Source organism: Stegodyphus dumicola, chromosome 12 (assembly GCF_044657685.1).
Source record: "Stegodyphus dumicola isolate Sdum_Otavi_A_Nest chromosome 12, ASM4465768v1".
Lineage (NCBI taxonomy): Eukaryota > Metazoa > Arthropoda > Arachnida > Araneae > Eresidae > Stegodyphus > Stegodyphus dumicola.
This window is the reverse complement of record NC_140779.1, coordinates 38,457,752-38,475,403: the sequence shown is the minus strand read 5'-3', so window position 1 is coordinate 38,475,403 and position 17,652 is coordinate 38,457,752. Positions and strand designations below refer to the sequence as shown.

The 17,652-nt window shown below is 28.8% G+C and overlaps 1 protein-coding gene across 2 annotated transcripts; it reads left to right on the top strand.

Annotated features, from left to right (window-relative positions):
* The first annotated feature begins 388 nt into the window (after nucleotides 1-388).
* On the top strand, nucleotides 389-17,318 carry LOC118182878 (popeye domain-containing protein 1-like). 2 transcript variants are annotated; one of them, XM_035352266.2, is made up of 4 exons: nucleotides 389-1,473; nucleotides 6,746-6,848; nucleotides 14,273-14,546; nucleotides 16,930-17,318. In XM_035352266.2, exons 1-4 carry the CDS (start codon nucleotides 827-829, stop codon nucleotides 16,968-16,970), a joined length of 1,065 nt encoding a protein of 354 aa, XP_035208157.1. In that variant the 5' UTR covers nucleotides 389-826; the 3' UTR covers nucleotides 16,971-17,318. The 2 variants fall into 2 exon arrangements, with proteins under 2 accessions (XP_035208157.1, XP_035208156.1); XM_035352265.2 differs by having other exon boundaries at nucleotides 397-1,473; nucleotides 16,926-17,318.
* Nucleotides 17,319-17,652: the final 334 nt, after the last annotated feature.

Here is a 17,652-nt window from a genome sequence, read left to right as displayed (position 1 = left end):
GACGTCATACACACACACACACACAAAATCATCCAAATGGATTCGGGACAGTTCAAAATGCATATTGTCGTTGAAATGTGATATCAAAATTTTTTGCGATAGCACTTCCTTTACTTCATCCAAGGAAGTAAAAAAGGCCAGGCATTCTTTCTTTTTGTGATAAAATTCAGTATCTAGATATTTTATTGCATAAAACAATTAAATAACCTAAACGATAATATCATTAAAATCTCAAAAATGAAATATTTCAGCAATTCATGGAAATAATAAAACGTTAAAAACATTTACAAATGTAAAATGCCGTCAGGTAGAGCCTCCAAATTCGCTAGCCTTTCTCAGGCTCGAAGCTCCGTAAGTGTAAGCGGGCTTTCCTTTAGGTCCCACTAATGATGTGCCGTGATTGCTTGATGTAATTAGAGCTTGTGTAATATGGATATGATAAACTAAAGCTTAGATACTAGTCTTGAGGTTTTAAGTTTTACATATTTCAATTGCATCCACGACATTCTCAGGTCTAAATATAAAACTTTAGCTCTAGTGGTGAAAAATAGAACTAATCATTTAAGAACACTTTTTAGTTTTATTTTGTGATTACTTTGTTTTGTCAAATGTTAAGGGTATCGAATGACTGAAAAGATTGACCTTGAAATTAAGTTTCAGATTACGGATTTTCGAGTGTTGTGTTTTCGTACATATTAAAATGAGAAACTGTCAACTGTACATAGTTTGAAAAACTATGACAGCTTTTACGTCATTTCTTTTCTTGAAATAACACATGATCTGCATTGTGAAATGACGAATGTTATTGTAAGAGGAATGAAGCGGCATGCTTATGAATGCTGTCTACAAAATTGATTTAATACGATATGGTTTTATAGCGGATTTAAATGTCCTCGTACTCAACAGTTCTGCGGATTCCAGCCTTACATTACTTCCCAACACGCCTAGCCATATGGAAAATGTGAACTTTAATTTCTCAGAAAACATTTTGAAAAATGGTAACGTTTCTTCATCAGCAGATTTTAGTTGGACACTGTGTTTTGATCAGTGGTTACCTCCAAACCACATTTTATTCCAACTGGCAAATGCATTTTTGTTTTTATCTTACTTAGCGCCGGTTGGAATCCATGGGTTACTTTATTTAAGAACATGTTTAATGATAGGATCTATATTTTTTGCCCTTTGGGGTTGGATAATTCTTTGTGCCTTGGATACTCTCATATGGAATGCAGTGTTCACACTCATAAATTTTATTCATGTGACGATAATTTTATATATGTTAAGGCCTGTAAAGTTCAGTGAAGAAATTGAAGAAGTTTATCGAGATCTGTTCCAACCATTGAGAGTAACTCGCCATCAGTTTAGACAAGCTATACATTGTATGAGAGAAATTAAGACTTTAAAGCCACGTGAGCCCTACTGTATCGAAAATGTTACCAAAGTAGATAGGTTGTCACTAGTGCTGTCGGGCAGGTATGTAATTTTTAAACTACTTTGAATATGCAAAAATTTTTGAGAAAAAGAAGTTCATGCTGATCTGTACCTCACAAAAATATTTATCTGGAACCTATTTTAAAAACTTCCTGTAGTTTAAAGAGAAATAAGTCTCATACATAAAGGCTTTTTTTCCCCCTTTCTAACTAAAATGTATTAAGTTTTGATGTGAATTTTGAAAGGAGCTCAAGGTCCAAAATTGGATAGAGTGTTATTTTCGAATAACAGAATTTATGCAATTTACATGGTCATTTGATATTAAAGCATAAAATTGATTTTACTATGTTATAAATAAAGGGCATATTTTTATTCATTTATCAAACATACACAATTACATATATGTTGTAACTTACCTCACTTGTCTGACAGCAACATCAGAACAAGTCTATGAAATTCATCGTGGCAGGGAGTACAAGATTGCGTTTGTCGTTGGCAAGATCCTTGAGCACCATGCAGATGACAGTACAACTTTGCTTATCTTGAAGCAGAATACTGCTCTGAAATGTAGAACTACCTAGTGTAATAAAGAATGCATGGTCATTTTATAATCAGTAGACAGTAGAAAGTGAAGTAGGTTTGAATTTGTGGCATGTGTAGAAGCAAACCACTAAAATCTGTATGGTATTTAGTACATTCTGCCAGAAATTAAATCAATAGAAAACAAATTGTTAAAGAACAGAAATATATGCAAAAGCCTTACACATGTTTAACACTAAATTGATTGGCCCCTAATTTTGATGGAGAGCATCCCAGTGGGATGGGTCTGAGAGAGTATCCCACCCCTCTTCCTCCTACCACCAAAATATATTTAGAATGCCCCCATGCCATGCAGACACTATACATTTACAAACAGAAAAGGCTTCTCAGGGATTTGAACCCAGACCCTTCAGTGTAGCAATCAAAGTCACTAACCCAGTGATTCTCAACTTTTTTTTTTTTTTTTTTTTTTGTCGGGGCACACTTTTAATTATTCCAAAATTTGGCAGCATCCAAAGAAAAAGATAAGTTTAAAAGTTTACTTACGTACAATACACCATGTAATAATAATTTTAAATGTAAAATAAAATAATATGTATTAAAAAAATAGCAGTACATTTATTAAGGGATTAATTACAAGTTAATAATAAGAATACTTTTAATGAGAAATTTGAGCTTGATGTTTTTTTGATAATTTCATTTATATTTGGTCGTGAAAATAACAATGCTATTCTCATATCGTGTTCTACATTTAACAATCTCGATCTTTTATTCACTTTTATGTTGGTTGATACTGAAAATCCGAATTCACACAAATAAGATGTAGAAAACTGTAAGTATATTTTTAAAGCTTTTTTGGCCATCGTGGGATAATCGCATTAATCCAAAATGAATTAATTGATTCTTCCAAATATTTTTAAATTAAATCTCGATTATTAGAAAGCGAAATTAGTTCTTCGTCTTCGTTCAGTGTTAATTCAAATACAGAATTATTCAACACGAAAATTGACTTGACTACCACAATTGATGCACTTATTAACATCTTAAAAACCGAATTTTGCCAATTCTCATGTGTACCATATTAAACTCATTATTATTATTATCTTGTGTACCAGATTAAACCCATTATAATTTGGTACTTACGTATTAACGCAACCAGGCCAAAATTGGCATAAATTGCCAAATTTGGCGACCCTACTTACGGCAACCCTACTTGTTATACGTAGTTTTGTAAAAAGAGCATGTGGAGATTCACAAAATTTTCCTGCATTTTCGTGCAAATTTTTGTAATTTATGAGAAAATAGCAGTGTACATGGATAACATCAAGAGTGTGCGCAATACCATTTTTGTGCAATTCTGGGATTTTTTTTAAGTAAAAATAAGTCGATGAGTACATGGTTATGGCGAATACGGTTTTCAATCAGTGCTAAAAGCAATCCATGTACACGTCGACTTATTTTTACTTAAAGAAACATCCCAGAATTGCACAAAAATGGCATTGCGCACACTCTTGACTTTATCCATGTACACTGCTATTTCCTCATAAATTACAAAAATTTGCACGAAAATGCAGGAAAATTTTGTGAATCTCCACATGCTCTTTTTACAAAACTAATACGGTTTTCAATCAGTGCTAAAAGCAATAGCCAAAAGATTTCCACTGAAAAAATAATTCTGCAACTTATTCAAATTCGAAACCAGAAGGGTTTAATTGCTATTTTATATTTTAAAACAAAATAATATAAAAAACTGTATTAAAAATTATCTGTAATTAATAAATGTACATTTTCTTTCTATTCATACTTTTTTACTCAAACTTACAAATAGTGCCAACCTGGTTGCGATAATACCTAATAAGTACCTATAATTTTTATTATATACATTTCTAAAATTTAGTGGCACACTAAGAATTTGGTGGCACTCAAAAAGTGCCGTGGCACAGTGGTTGAGAATCACTACACTAACCACTATCCTGGTTGAGCAGCACAAATACATATATGGGAACATTTAACAGCATAATTATTTGAAGGCTTGATAGAAAACAGCATTTTTCTTTTTGGATAAGTTGTATCCCAAAGGAAAATATTATTGCTAATTTAATTTTTGCATCTCTCTAAATTATAAATATACTGTTAAATAAGTGGATTACTGTTAATAAAGTTATATTACTGTTAATAAAGGATAAAAAATAAGGAATCACTTTGTTAAAGATTAGAGAAATTTATTAGATAAATTATTTAATTTTGATATATATTAGGATGTATTTAAAGAATTGCTTCAGGATAAAGTCATTTATTTACAATACAGTCAAAAGTCGTTAATTCGAACACCCATAATCCGGACCTCAAAACTACAAACTTTCTGTGCATGCGTCGTGTTCACACATGCGCACAGGCGTTTACAAGTGCGCGTAAGACCTTTACGGCTGCGAATATGTGTGGGCGCATGCGCGTTTAATGTGTAACGGACGGTATAAGCTAAGCTAAAATTATCTAATTCAGTTAATGTTGCAGATTGCGTTGTTCCTTAATCTTCGAATTGGATCCGGCTTATTATTTTTTGCAGACTGTTAGAGCAAGTTTATAAAAGTAAGCTTGAACTTTCGATTATGTCAAATAGAATTTCCGATATATGTTTACTAATATGTAATTTGTATCTACAAAGCGAAAGTATGTTTTGAAATCCGAAATCTGTTTATCAATTTCACGCCAGGGATTGGAAGTTGATCTGTCAGCACTATCCTTATCTTCAGAGCAGATGTTTTTATTTTATTTGGCTTATAATTCCTTACTAAGTGTAGTATTTCATCTCTATGTACTCTGTCTTTGATATGATTTAAATCAAGTTCCTCGTCATTATAATTCGCTTCCGATAGTGAAGAAAGTGACCCAGAGGTTATTGAAAACGAAAACATTGCGATTGACAAATTAGTCTGTATTCTCAACACAGCAATTATAGGACTTGAACAGGGGAACTTTGTAACTAAACAAGAAATTGTGTCTGTTTAATAGAATTAAAGAGAAAGTATTATCACATGAAACGAAGCAACTTACATTGAAAGAAATGTTTAATAAAGTAAAAAAATAAATATTAAGCTTTTTTTTTTTTTTTTTTTTTTGTAAATTTTGATACCCTTTAGATCATAATTGTTCTTTATTTCATAAATTACGGTTTCATATTTTTAATTTTGTAATTTCTGCGTGCCATCTTACCAGATTTAAACTGATGATCTATAATCCGGAAAAATCGATAATTCAGAATCGCCGAAGTCCCGACAAGTCCGGATTAACGACTTTTGACTGTATTCATTTTTGAAAATTATGTTGGTTGTCAAGAATCTTGTTTCTTGAGTCTTGTAAATCAAAATGGTTTGTTAAGAAGGATAGTTGTTGGATTGTGCAAGGATTTATGTAGTTTATGTCTGTATTTTAATTTTTTATTTTTTGAAATTAGTATTAAACATGTGTAAGGCTTTTGTATATATTTCTGTTTAGTAATTTGTTTTCTATTGATTTAATTTCTGGCATAACTAATGCCATATAGATTTTAGTGGTTTGCTTCTATGTGGGCCACAAATTGAAACCAATTTCACTTTCTACTGTCTGCTGATTGTAAAATGACCAAGCATTCTTTATTGTGCAAGGTAGTTCTACATTTTAGTGTAGTATTCCGCTTCAGGATATATTCCAGAAAATGCCATACATTCTGTAAATATTCTTGTACTTGGTAAGCTAGGTTGAATTTTGTTACTGTCTCTCCATATGGTTCATGAAAATGTTTTTGTGGGATTGGAAGTATATTCAGTAATCAGCCTTGCTTTGTAGGTATATATTTTTAGAAAAAGTATAAAATTGAGAAAAAATAAAAATCTGCTTTTTGGAAAGTTCTTGATTTTTATTGAATTTTTACCTGAAATAGGGGCAGTAAAATTAAATCAGCTGAAGACCTAACCATCAGTTTTTGAAAGTACTGCAGAATGTAAATATGAGAAGAAAAGCTTTTAACTAACTGAACAACAAAGTTTTGACAAAGAACTGTTAAGAGTATAAGTTAAATATTTTATTCAGAAAACATATGAAATGCCTGAAAAATTAAAAAATTCAATAATAAATACTGTGAAACTTCTAATGACAAGTATTTTTAAGAATAAGTAGTATTTCTGGAAACAGAAATTTCTGTATTTCCTCAGAACAGTATTTCTCAGAATAGAGATAAGACATTGGTATTGAGTATCATCAATAGTCAGATCACTGCAAAGGACAAGAATTGTTTGTAACCCAGAGATTTTTTTAACTTGCTTCCACCATAACCTGTGAGCAAATGAAAAAAAAACTAACCAAGAATATTAATTGATTGAAATTGTAACATTATATGTCAAACAAAGTTTTTAATTTGCAAAAGTTTTGTCTCACATCGAGTTAAAAAAAGGTCTCAGCTGTTATATTTACTGTATTCATTTAATAAAGTTAATGATTCTTTTAGTGAGCTCATTAATACTCCGATTTATTTATAAATCATGTCTATTGCTTTTTTATTATTAACTTATAATTAATTAATTATTAATTTTTGAAGTTCCCTCCTGTGAAAATTTATAACTTTATCTCGAAAAAATATCTTTTGAAAAATTGGTTTTATAAATATTTTTGCGCTGTGTTTGTTTCGTTTGTGTTTGTTTCGTTTTGGTATCTGTTAAAATTTGTCTTGTTTTGTAAAAATATGTTTATTGTTTATATAAAACATGTAATAAAATCATCATTATTAATATTTATTTAGGTTGGTTGTTTCTCAGCATGGGCATGCTCTGCATATTGTAGATAGCAAGCAGTTTTTAGATTCACCTGAATGGTTTGGAGTGTGCACGAATGATAATTATCAAGTGAGCAATTCAATGCTAATTGCATTTTCTCTTTAATGTCTTTCATAATATAAGCATGTTAAGAAAACTTGATTAACGAAAAATAAATACATTATTATGAATTTTTTTATGATTATTTATTTTTAGTCCAAAGAGGCAATTTCCGTATAAGGACTATTAATTTCGTTTTGGCATTTTGTGTCGATTTATGATAAGCGTTGTTTCACTTTTCAAATTGTTGCCACCAAATATTATTGCTCTGTATTATATTTAAAGAAATTAAATAATGAAGAATCTGTATGAATGTATGTATGTTTCTCACATTGTGATAAAACAACAGTACCTAGAGCCATCAAAATTTGAATAACATAATCTTCCATAGAATATGGGCATGTGGAAGCCTTAAGTTGAATTTGAAATTTGTTTTATCGATTCATATTTTGTAACAGTTTAACAAATTTTTGATTTAAAAAAACTAAACGATTTCAAAGCGAGCAATGGCAACACTGTACAGAAAAAGAAAATTTTATCTTCAGCGCATGAGACTCTCTTATCCGAAATTTTAAAGATATGCTCATTTAAAAATTATTTTACGATATTGCTGTTGAACTGAATTTTATGGTTTGAGTGTGAAGAACATAATATTTAATAAATAAAGGTAATACACAAAATGTTGAAAAAACACTCCCTTTAGATGTAATTTAAAATCTGAAACCTTTAGATTTAAAAAAAAAAAAAAAAAAAAAAAAAAAAATGTTTTGTTTTTAATCCTATCCCAAAATTGGTCAAGGTACTGCTCTCTATCTTCTCTTATGATATTGAATATTTCTGATCTTTTGAACATTTCTGCATTTCTACCAGAGATGTGTACTGAAATTTTCCCTAATACTTTCATTGATTCAGTAAGTAGTAAACAGGAGAGCAGTAAGTACTTATCACCAGTAGTAAAGACAGATTTATCAAAATTGATGTTAAATAATATTTTAAATTTTAAGTATTTAAGTGTGATAAATTCTGATTATTGATTGCCAATAGCTTCAATTAATTATGAAACGACATGACATATTGTACATTTATAGCCCCCATAAGACCTAATTTCATGAACTACATTGTAAGCATAGTATTTGTTTGCAATAATGCATATTACCTACAATTCATATTTCAAGTATATTCAGATTTTCCAAATCAGTAAGAGTGTTATCTGGTAGTTGTTAATGTTAGTGGTTAGAAATTGTTTTTTCTGACAATAGTAATGCCCTTCAGTAAAAAATGAGTAATAAAACAGTTATTAAATAGACCAGTTCTTATATAGATTTCTCTATCTGATTTCTGTTTTTTAGATATAAACAGAGAAGATTTTTTTATAGATTTGAAAATGTCTTTTCTGACCTGTGGATTTTCAGAGTGATAAACAAACATTGTAAAATTCAAATATATATTTGTTTCCTATCTGAAAACTAAAGGTTGCAAGAAATTTCTGTTGGTTAGAACTTGTAACATACTAACAATTAAATATTAAATTTTCAGACTTGCATTCATTTCAAATAATTCTAATAAATTGAATAAACCACCAAATAATTAATTTTTATCTTAACTTTAAAAACATTCCAGGGAGGACAAAACATGGAAATAAATAACAACTGATAATTAAATTAATTAAATATAAAATTAATTATTAATTTAATATCATTAAATTTTTTTTGACATATAAAGAAAAAGTACACGTTTTATATGTAAATGGTTTAAACTTATTTATATAACTAAAACCTGATGGCATTTTGATTCTGATAAAGTTTATAGCCTTGATGAAAAATTAGGGGCTTTTCAAATATACTAACTCCAATGGACAAAGTTGACAAATCACTGTTGACTTTCTGAATTGATGAAAAAGCAGTTGTTTCTTTAGCTTTAAAGACCGTAAGTACTTCCTGTTCATTAATGATAACTTTAAAAAAAAAAAGCATATGAAATAAAAATTTAGTTAAAATTTACCCTACATTACCCTGTCCTCCGCCACCAACACAAGACTCTTCGCCTCTCTCAGAAAGCAATGTTGATTAATGTTTTTTACTGATAAGGTTTTGTAATTAACTAATTAATTAGCATTGACATATTTAAGTAAATACATATACTGTTGTAATTTTTGTCTTAAATGTGTAAAGTATAAATACTGTGTACATATTTAAAACATTCTTGTACCCGCATGCACGAAAATTCCTAGGGGCAAATATTATTTCACGGTTTTTCAGCTTTCGCGGAAGGTTCTGGTTCCCATTAACCGTGAAAAATGAGGGATCACTGTTATGGAAATTCAGTTAACATTGAGAAGCTTAAATTTGAGAGCTAATTTTTGAATAACTGCTCTTGCTACTTTTTTCAAAACTTGTTTTTTTGGGAAAATTTGAGTAGTAGAATTGAAATAGGGAAAAAAGTATGAGTATGTAATTTCAGAAAAAGTCCAGTTTTGTGTCAGACCACCTACATTAGAACAATCCTACATATAAGTCTAATATATATCCTAAATTGCACCTTTGAGACATGAAAAATTCAAGGTAAATTTCGTCAATAAGCCCTGTGGAGCGGGATATATAGAACTGTCCCATTTTTTCTGTGCTAGTTGTACACTTGATTTCCTACCTTCAGTGGTTTTAATGGTCTTGCATTCGTATCATAACAGCTTTTTCATAAAGAATTTTCAGTAAATGTTGTTTATGCTCTTCATGTTGTTTAGTTTAGATGAAATTCATTTTGATAGGCATCAATCTATTTACTTTTCTTCCAAACATCATTTCTGAAGTTGACTTCTGCTAAAACAGGAGAATTACAATATTCCAGTAATATTAAATATAGATCCTTGTTGTCAGCTACAGCTTTTTATAACATTCACTTGAGATTGTGAATATCTCTTTCATCCATTCCATTTGATTGCATGTAATTTAGTCATGAACTGGTTATTTTTTTTTTTTTTTTTTTAATTATGGGCATTTGATTAAATAAGGGAAAACTAATATTATTTATATGTTATAGATTAGTGTAAATGATGAATATGAGATTAGCTGAACATAATTTATTTTATTGTTCTATATTGCAGTTATGGTTATCATGTATTATGTACAGTTACATATGTAACAAACATATGAAACAGAAACATACTTTTGAAATTTCAAATATAAATATGAATTAATAAATATGTATCAAAAATAAAACAGTTACATTCTTCAAATTTTTCTGTAATTGTTTTCTGCATTGTTCTTCTCTTAAAGTACACAGCAATCTGTTTTCACTTGAAAAAACATGAGAGAATTGCTGAGACTGAGCTTCATGCAACCTTTTGCAACAATGGCTATCTAAGAAATGCATTTTCTTTTGCAAATTTCTGTTTTCCTGCAGAAATTTTATCTCAGTTTATTCCATTGCTTGCGAATTTCACAAGCTCATATTTTAGAACTAAGGCAAACAGTATCATGATTTGTTTAGAAAAACTGTTGGAACTTTGAATATAACAGAATACAACAAAAAAAAGGTATACAAAAACGGCGGTGTTGCTTGACTGAAGGATTGTTCTGAACATGGTTGCCAGAGTTTGTCACATTCTGAAAATCTGACAACTTCTACTAGGGTGGTTTTATTAATATATAAGTGCCATTTATTTTTTAACAGGGATGAATAAAAGTTAATCAAGTTTGAAATTTTTGTGTAAGAGTTATATCACACTGTAAATTTATTAGCTCAATTTTTAGATTTTCTGGTGTGTTATTCACATTTGTTTTTAATGGTAATGAAATTCTTCTCATAATAATGTTGTTTTTGTTGCATACTCTTGAGGTTTTTCATTGAGATATAAGAAATTTATAAAATTTTCTTATATCTTCCATAATTGCAATTTAAAAGCGTATCATTGTGTGTGTGTGATTATGGCAAAGCCTCGAGGGCTATCTGCCTAAGAGGAGGGATGCCTTCGTGGAGGACTTTCTAAGGGAAACTGGCTCGTATACACGTTACACATGGGGAAAACCACGAAAACGCCCATGCAGCCAGCCCGTTCGCGGGATTTGAACCTAAAGCTTATCATTGACATGTATGCTTGTATTATTACAAGCAGGCATGTCAGTGATAAATTTATTCTTGTCTTGTATCTTTATTGAGAATAGTAAATAGTAAGTTTAGTCAACAAAAAAAAAAAAAAAAAAAAAAAATGCTAAATCTGTTATACTTGCATCATAATGCAGCTAGTCAATGGTTTTAATTTTTTGTGTCATGAACAGTTTTATTTGTTTCATTAAATTAAAAAAGCGTTTTAATACAGCTTCTTGACTTAAACCACCTCACTTTATTATGATAAATCCATGCTTGTTTCATTATGATATGTCCATTTCAGTATCTTCCAGCTGTTCTGTAAATTTTCAACGATTTCTAGCTCATCCATATATAAAGTTTGCTGTTTTATTTACCGTTTACATGATGTGATTCATCTGCAAACTCTTGGTACAAAGTTCTTCTTGATGAATAATGCAATATATAGTACAAAAAATTATTCTAAAAAAATTTCCTTTTTTCATTGTATTTCTTAATTTTACTGCTGATACTTTTTTTTTTTTTTTAATGAGCTTTAACTGATGAACTGTCACTTGCAAATCCTTCAACCATTTTATCCAAACTTAATTTGTATTTTTCTATTATAATTTTTATTTAATAAAAAATATTATATGGGTCTGTTTTTTCTTCCATAGGAGGCTTATTGATTTATACAATGCAGGTTGTGATTGACTAGTTTTTCAGGCTTCCAATGTTGGTGAGATGATTGCAATTGATGATGATGGGAAGTACTTTATTGCTATGAGGTTTGAGAACATTTTGATAAGCCTGCTAGTCAATCCAAATTTCATCTTTTTTTTTAAATAATTTTATTGCTTATTATATCTAGTCCCAGACTTTTATTGTCATGTTGGTAAGGTGTCTGTTGGATTAAATGAGATCCTGTTGTCTGCATGTGGCTGTGAAAGAAAGAGTGTTTGTGTTTACATAGCCATGTATTCTGAATGCTTAAAATGGGTCAGAAATGTAGTCTGTGTTAAATTGACTAGCATAACAATGAGCAAATTGACCTTTCTTTGTTTTGCTGTAAGTGATCTTGTGGAGCAATTAATAAGTGTAATTTTTATGTAGCATTTTTTAAAGCTATATTCTAGACAGATTTATCATATGATGACAAAGATTCATAGTAATTAGCAATTAGCCCAGCTATTTCATATATGAGTATTACTATGAGACCTGACCCTCTATGGAGACAATTTATTACAATTTCACCTTCAGGATGTCAATAAGGCTGGCCAAGTTTTTCTAGCAGAATTTCAGTGGTGTATCAGATCTCATAACTTCTGATTTGCTTACATTTCTTGTTAGTAGCAGGTTTAATATTTTAATTAAAGTATATTTTCAGATCATCAGTGAAGCCATTGATCATTGCATTCTAACTCATCTCTTGTAAATGCTGTTTTGTCAGAATAATAAGTGTTATTAAGAGCTTTGATTTAAATTGAATTATAATATTACATATTGCAATAAAATTAAGAAAATCTTCTTTTGAAATGAAATGCTGAGAAAAATGTGTACAAGCTTCTGAAATGGAAAAAATGTAAATGGTGTAGGAAATTTCATTGCAAATACTTTTTAATGCCAATCAGTCCTTAAACTCTTATTTTTTATAAAGTAAGTCAGAGAGGAAAAATTAGAAATTAAAATGAGTACAAAATAAAACTTGTCCCTTTATTTTTTAAAATTATTATTATTATTATTTAATTTAAAAAGAAAGGCAAAAAAAGGAAATAGCTTTTATAAAATGAGAGCAGATTCATATAGTAAGCCTAATTTCTTTGAAAATAACTCTTTCTGTCAATAAAGAAATAAATAAAATTAATATTAAACACATCTGTACAGAAGGGGAAAAAATAGTCTGACATATAATGACGTCGTATCTTCAGAACCATATTTCCAAGGAAGAATGGAAACTTCTGCTTAGAGGCCATGATACATCGTATTTAAAAGGTTCTAGAAAAATCACCCAATTAATATTTGGTTATCATATATGTTTTAAGATAGGGTGAAAAGAATGTTTTATAATTTATAAAATTTTTTTAGTTGATACATTTTTAGCTATTAGAATTTTAATATGATGGCCATATTTAATATGAATTAATTTAATTTATTAAATTAATTTAATATGAATGATATAAAAATACAAGTAATTTTCGAAAAATTGCTGAAAATTAGATTTTTCATTTTATAGTTATAGAGATGAATATATTTTAGGTGTAAGTAAAACTGCTTTATTCAATTTTCAGTTTGCGTTTAGCAATTGGCAAAGTAGTTAAAACAAGATACGTAAATTGTGATATACTGTCATTTATTAAATTTATCCAGTGTCAATTTCTTGCATTTGGAGTTGATTTTTCATGATTTCCCCCTATGTCTAATGCGACTATAAGCCAGTTTCCCTTAGAATGTTCTCCACATTCCTTCCAAAGATGTCATGTGCTTTACCATATTTGAATAACCTAATCTAACCTCAACTTTCATTTGAATGATTTTATAATAAATTATTTTTAAGTAAATGAAATAAGAAGCACAGCAAGTTTGAAACAAATAAAAAAAGACTTTGTTAAAAAAAAAAAAAAAAAAAAAGAAGAAGAAGAAGGGGAAAGGTAAAAAATTGCAGTTCATTATTTATCTCGTAAAGAATTTTTTGCTTTTAAATATATTTGTTTTAATAAATGAAATTTTCTCTTGAAATATGCAACATAAAAAATTAATAAATCTAACCAAAAAATTGGGAGAAGAAAGTTGCTAGTGCTGCTCTATCCACATTGAGGACCATGTTTATAGCATTGGATGATGCTATCCTGACTATTCTCATTTGCCTCAAATAGGAGGAATTTAAGTAAGATTGTTACTTTGAATTTTAACTTTGATTTTCTTGCTTACATTTTTGGAGATGCATATTGTCTTTCCATGCTAAAATCTTATTTATGCCCTTTAAGATTCTTTATAACTATACAGAATTTAAACAAAATCAGTTTATTTCAGGCTTTGTGAATATTCATCTAGCATCCTGATATACTTTACTACAATTTGAATTTTTCTTATTAGAAAATGTGAAACTTATAAGAGATTTAATTGAATTAAATCACTATTTAATCCCTTTAAATTATATTTATATATTTAATTCCATTATAATCCTTTCTAAATAATCAAGTAAGACTTTTATTTGATACTAATAAGTGTGGATTAAAAGTATAAATCTTACAGAATTTGGCATGTATTTTATTGAGGTATCAGTATGTGTTGTTGTTATTTTTTTCTTATATTAAAATTATTAATGAATAGTATAAGATAGTGATCTGAAAATTAATAATCTTTGATTCTTTTTTTCTGTTTATTAATTTCAGGTGTCCGTAACAGCTTTGGAAGAATGTCGTCTTTTGGTTTGGCATCGAGATAAATTGAAATTATCCATTAGTAATGACCAGTTTTTACAAGCTGTATTTGACAACATTCTTGGAAAGGATGTGGTTAAAAAACTGCTTCTTGTATCTGAAACTTCATGTAATGGAGTTGGGTTGTATGTTTGTGAAGATGTTGTAGCAGAAACTACCAAGTTACTCTCCAAGAACAAGCAGGGTCAGACTGGATTAGGTGTTCTTCTCACTAGACAAGTAAAAAGTATGTTTTAAAATCAAAAATTCATTTTAATGTATGCAATTTAAATATTTTTGTGTTAAAGAGATACCTTGTTTTAAAATCATTTTATATAAAGTATAGCTTAGAAAGTTCCCAGTATTAATGAATTTGGCTACTGGAATTTGCATTGCATTGCAGTCTGTGGGTATGAATTGCATTGCAGGTGATTTGACAATTTCATTTGCATAAGAAATTTATTTCTGTAATGTACCTATAGCATCATTGAAACTGAACTTTCATTGAGTATTATCAAATATCAGATTCTGATATCTGATTCAGAAATCATCCTCTGGGATATTAACAGTGCTCTGAGAAGCTTACAGTGAAGTCACAAATTGTATAAAGTGTTTTCATGAAGGTTGCATTACTGGTCACAATGTGATGGCTTATCAACCTAAAAAAATTAATAACATTGAAAATATTTGTAATTAAAAAAAATTAACTACAGAACTGTTGAAAAAATAAAATCAGCAGTAGTATAAATATCTATTGGATTCGTAACAGTTTTTTCATTAATGGTATGAACAAGTATTGTATTAGTTGAAGCATGGCTCTAAAGAATTGGTACCTATAGAAAAAAGTTTAAATGAGAGAGGGGAGACATTTGATGTGCTGGTAAAAGTAGTCCTCAACAGCATTATCATAACTGACAATACCTTTTTGGATAGAAAAGAATTATAATTTATAAATGATTTGAATGGAATCAATGTAGTATTCCTAACTGAAAACATATCATGAGTGAATGAGCTTTCTGTAATTCCCAGTGTATTGTTTACTTAAATTTGATCCTTAAATTTGAATGCTTAGCTAAGAAATATCCATTGACATCCTTTAGTATCATTTGGACACTATAAGAAAGAAATATGCATAAAAATTGAGAACAAAATAAGTTCTTCATCATAATAATGCTCCAACATAATAATGTTATTTATAGATTAAACAGCATTAAGCAAAGTATAATGTGAAACAGGATTTTTACTTATATTAATTTTTCATTTACTTTCTCACTTGGAACTTTTCAAGTTGAAAGAACAATGATTCAGAGGTTTGACATTACAGCAAATCATCCTAAGAAATGTGAGAAATTGAAAGAACAGCATTAAAAACATTTGTGTATGGGGGATTGAAAAATGAATATCTAAATATGTGTTAACTTTGAATAATTTATTTGTAATTACCTTTTCATATCAGTACCATTGTAAGATATGGGCACCAAGAGCTTATATTTAGCAGATTTATTATTATTCTTGAGGATACTCTGTATATAAGGATTCCAAAGCATTATAAATGTTCAGAATCTCATGATTATATTAAGATGCACTTGCTTCATATCTAAAAATGAAATCATTGGAAGAGCTATCTCTGACTTGTATCACAATTCAATTTATGTAATTTGAACTTGAGAGCAAAAAAATAGTAATTGATGATATATTGAAACTGTTTTCAAAAATTATTCAAAAATTACTCTATCAAAGAGTGTGTAAGCTTTCCTAACTACTTAAAATATCAAATATATTTGAATTGTCACTGTTATTTTGTATTTGATAATTATTTCATTCCTTACATATTCAGATTTTTTTCAGACTTTAAGTATGTTTAATATATAATTTATTTCATCTTTTAAATGTCAAATACCTTTTCAGAAGTGGTTACTGAATGGGATGAAACTTGAGGATTTAAATTAATATTGGTTGTTAACATGTTTCCATTCTTTTAACATCATATGAAAAATGGTTAGCAAACTGAATTTTTAATCTTAAATATTTTGCCATTTATATTGAGCTATATTTTATTCTTTGTGTACAAAGCAAATTAAAATTAATATGTAATTGAGGTTAAGATTAGTTAACATTAAGAGTTATTAGGGGAGAGTGTATAGTTGTTCACTGTATTAGTAATGTTCAAATAGTAATGTCAGGTAACTTTGGAATTTCCTCCTTTCAAGTAGAATTTTATTCTTTACATCATAGAATACCTATTGAACAGATTTTTATGTTTAGGTATAGCTAAAATTAATAATTCTGTATGTATTCTGAATGGCACAGTTCAGTTTTCAAAATCAGTGGTAATAATATAATGTACTATAATAAAAAATAAATACAAATTTAATTCATAATTTTCTCTCTCCCCTTCCTTTTTTTATATCTGTAAACAATGGTATTAAATTTCTCTCTGTATTGTTACAAATAATTTTTATTTATTTAATTATTTTTTGATTTCTTGATATTTCTTTTAATTCGTTTTCAGTATTTTTAATATATTCCTTTCCCCATCTCATTTTGATCAAATGCATGTACATATATTGGCTCTTTTAATAGTTGTAATTTTTTTTTTTTTTTTTTTTTTTTTTTTTAATTTCAGATAGAGATACAAATGTCTGGAATTTGGCCAAGAAAGGAAAAGTAGATTATGATGCCGAAACAACTGTATAAACTTCTGTCCTCTTATATATGAGCCATGTATTTCAGTATTTTGATATTGCTTTCTGTGATCATCTATTTGCTTAAGCATGCTTTTTGTCTCTTCTCAGTTAAAGCATTTATGAGCTTTTATTCAAATTATAAATTTTTTTTCTTACATTTAGTATTTACTTAACTTTTTATTTATTTTGTACAGAGTAATGAATCTCATATTGCCAAGCATATTGCAGAAAGTATTTTTCGTACCGTGTTATTCAGAATAAAAGAAATTTTACATTATTTTATTTTTTGTAATTGTTACTTTTTAATGTGCAATAAATTTTTTCCAGTCAAACTTTCCACTTTCTGTTTTTTTTTAATGAGTGTTGTGATATTCATAACATATGATGATGATGATTTCATAAGTTAAAAAAATGGGATAGAGTAAATAGAAGAATTGAGAGAGAGTGAAAATATTCACTTTTCCAATTTTTTCAAAAATAAGTTAAGGTAGCAGATACTTAAATCTCTGTCAGTAAAATGTGTGTTTTCGAAAGACAGACAGTTGCTTTTATTATTTTTCAAAGGAAATGGTTTCTTTTCTGTTATTAGCGAACAAATGTAGTAGTTTGTTTATATCACACCATAAGTAGCTTTGCAAATAAACAAGAAGAATGAACATCAGCCCA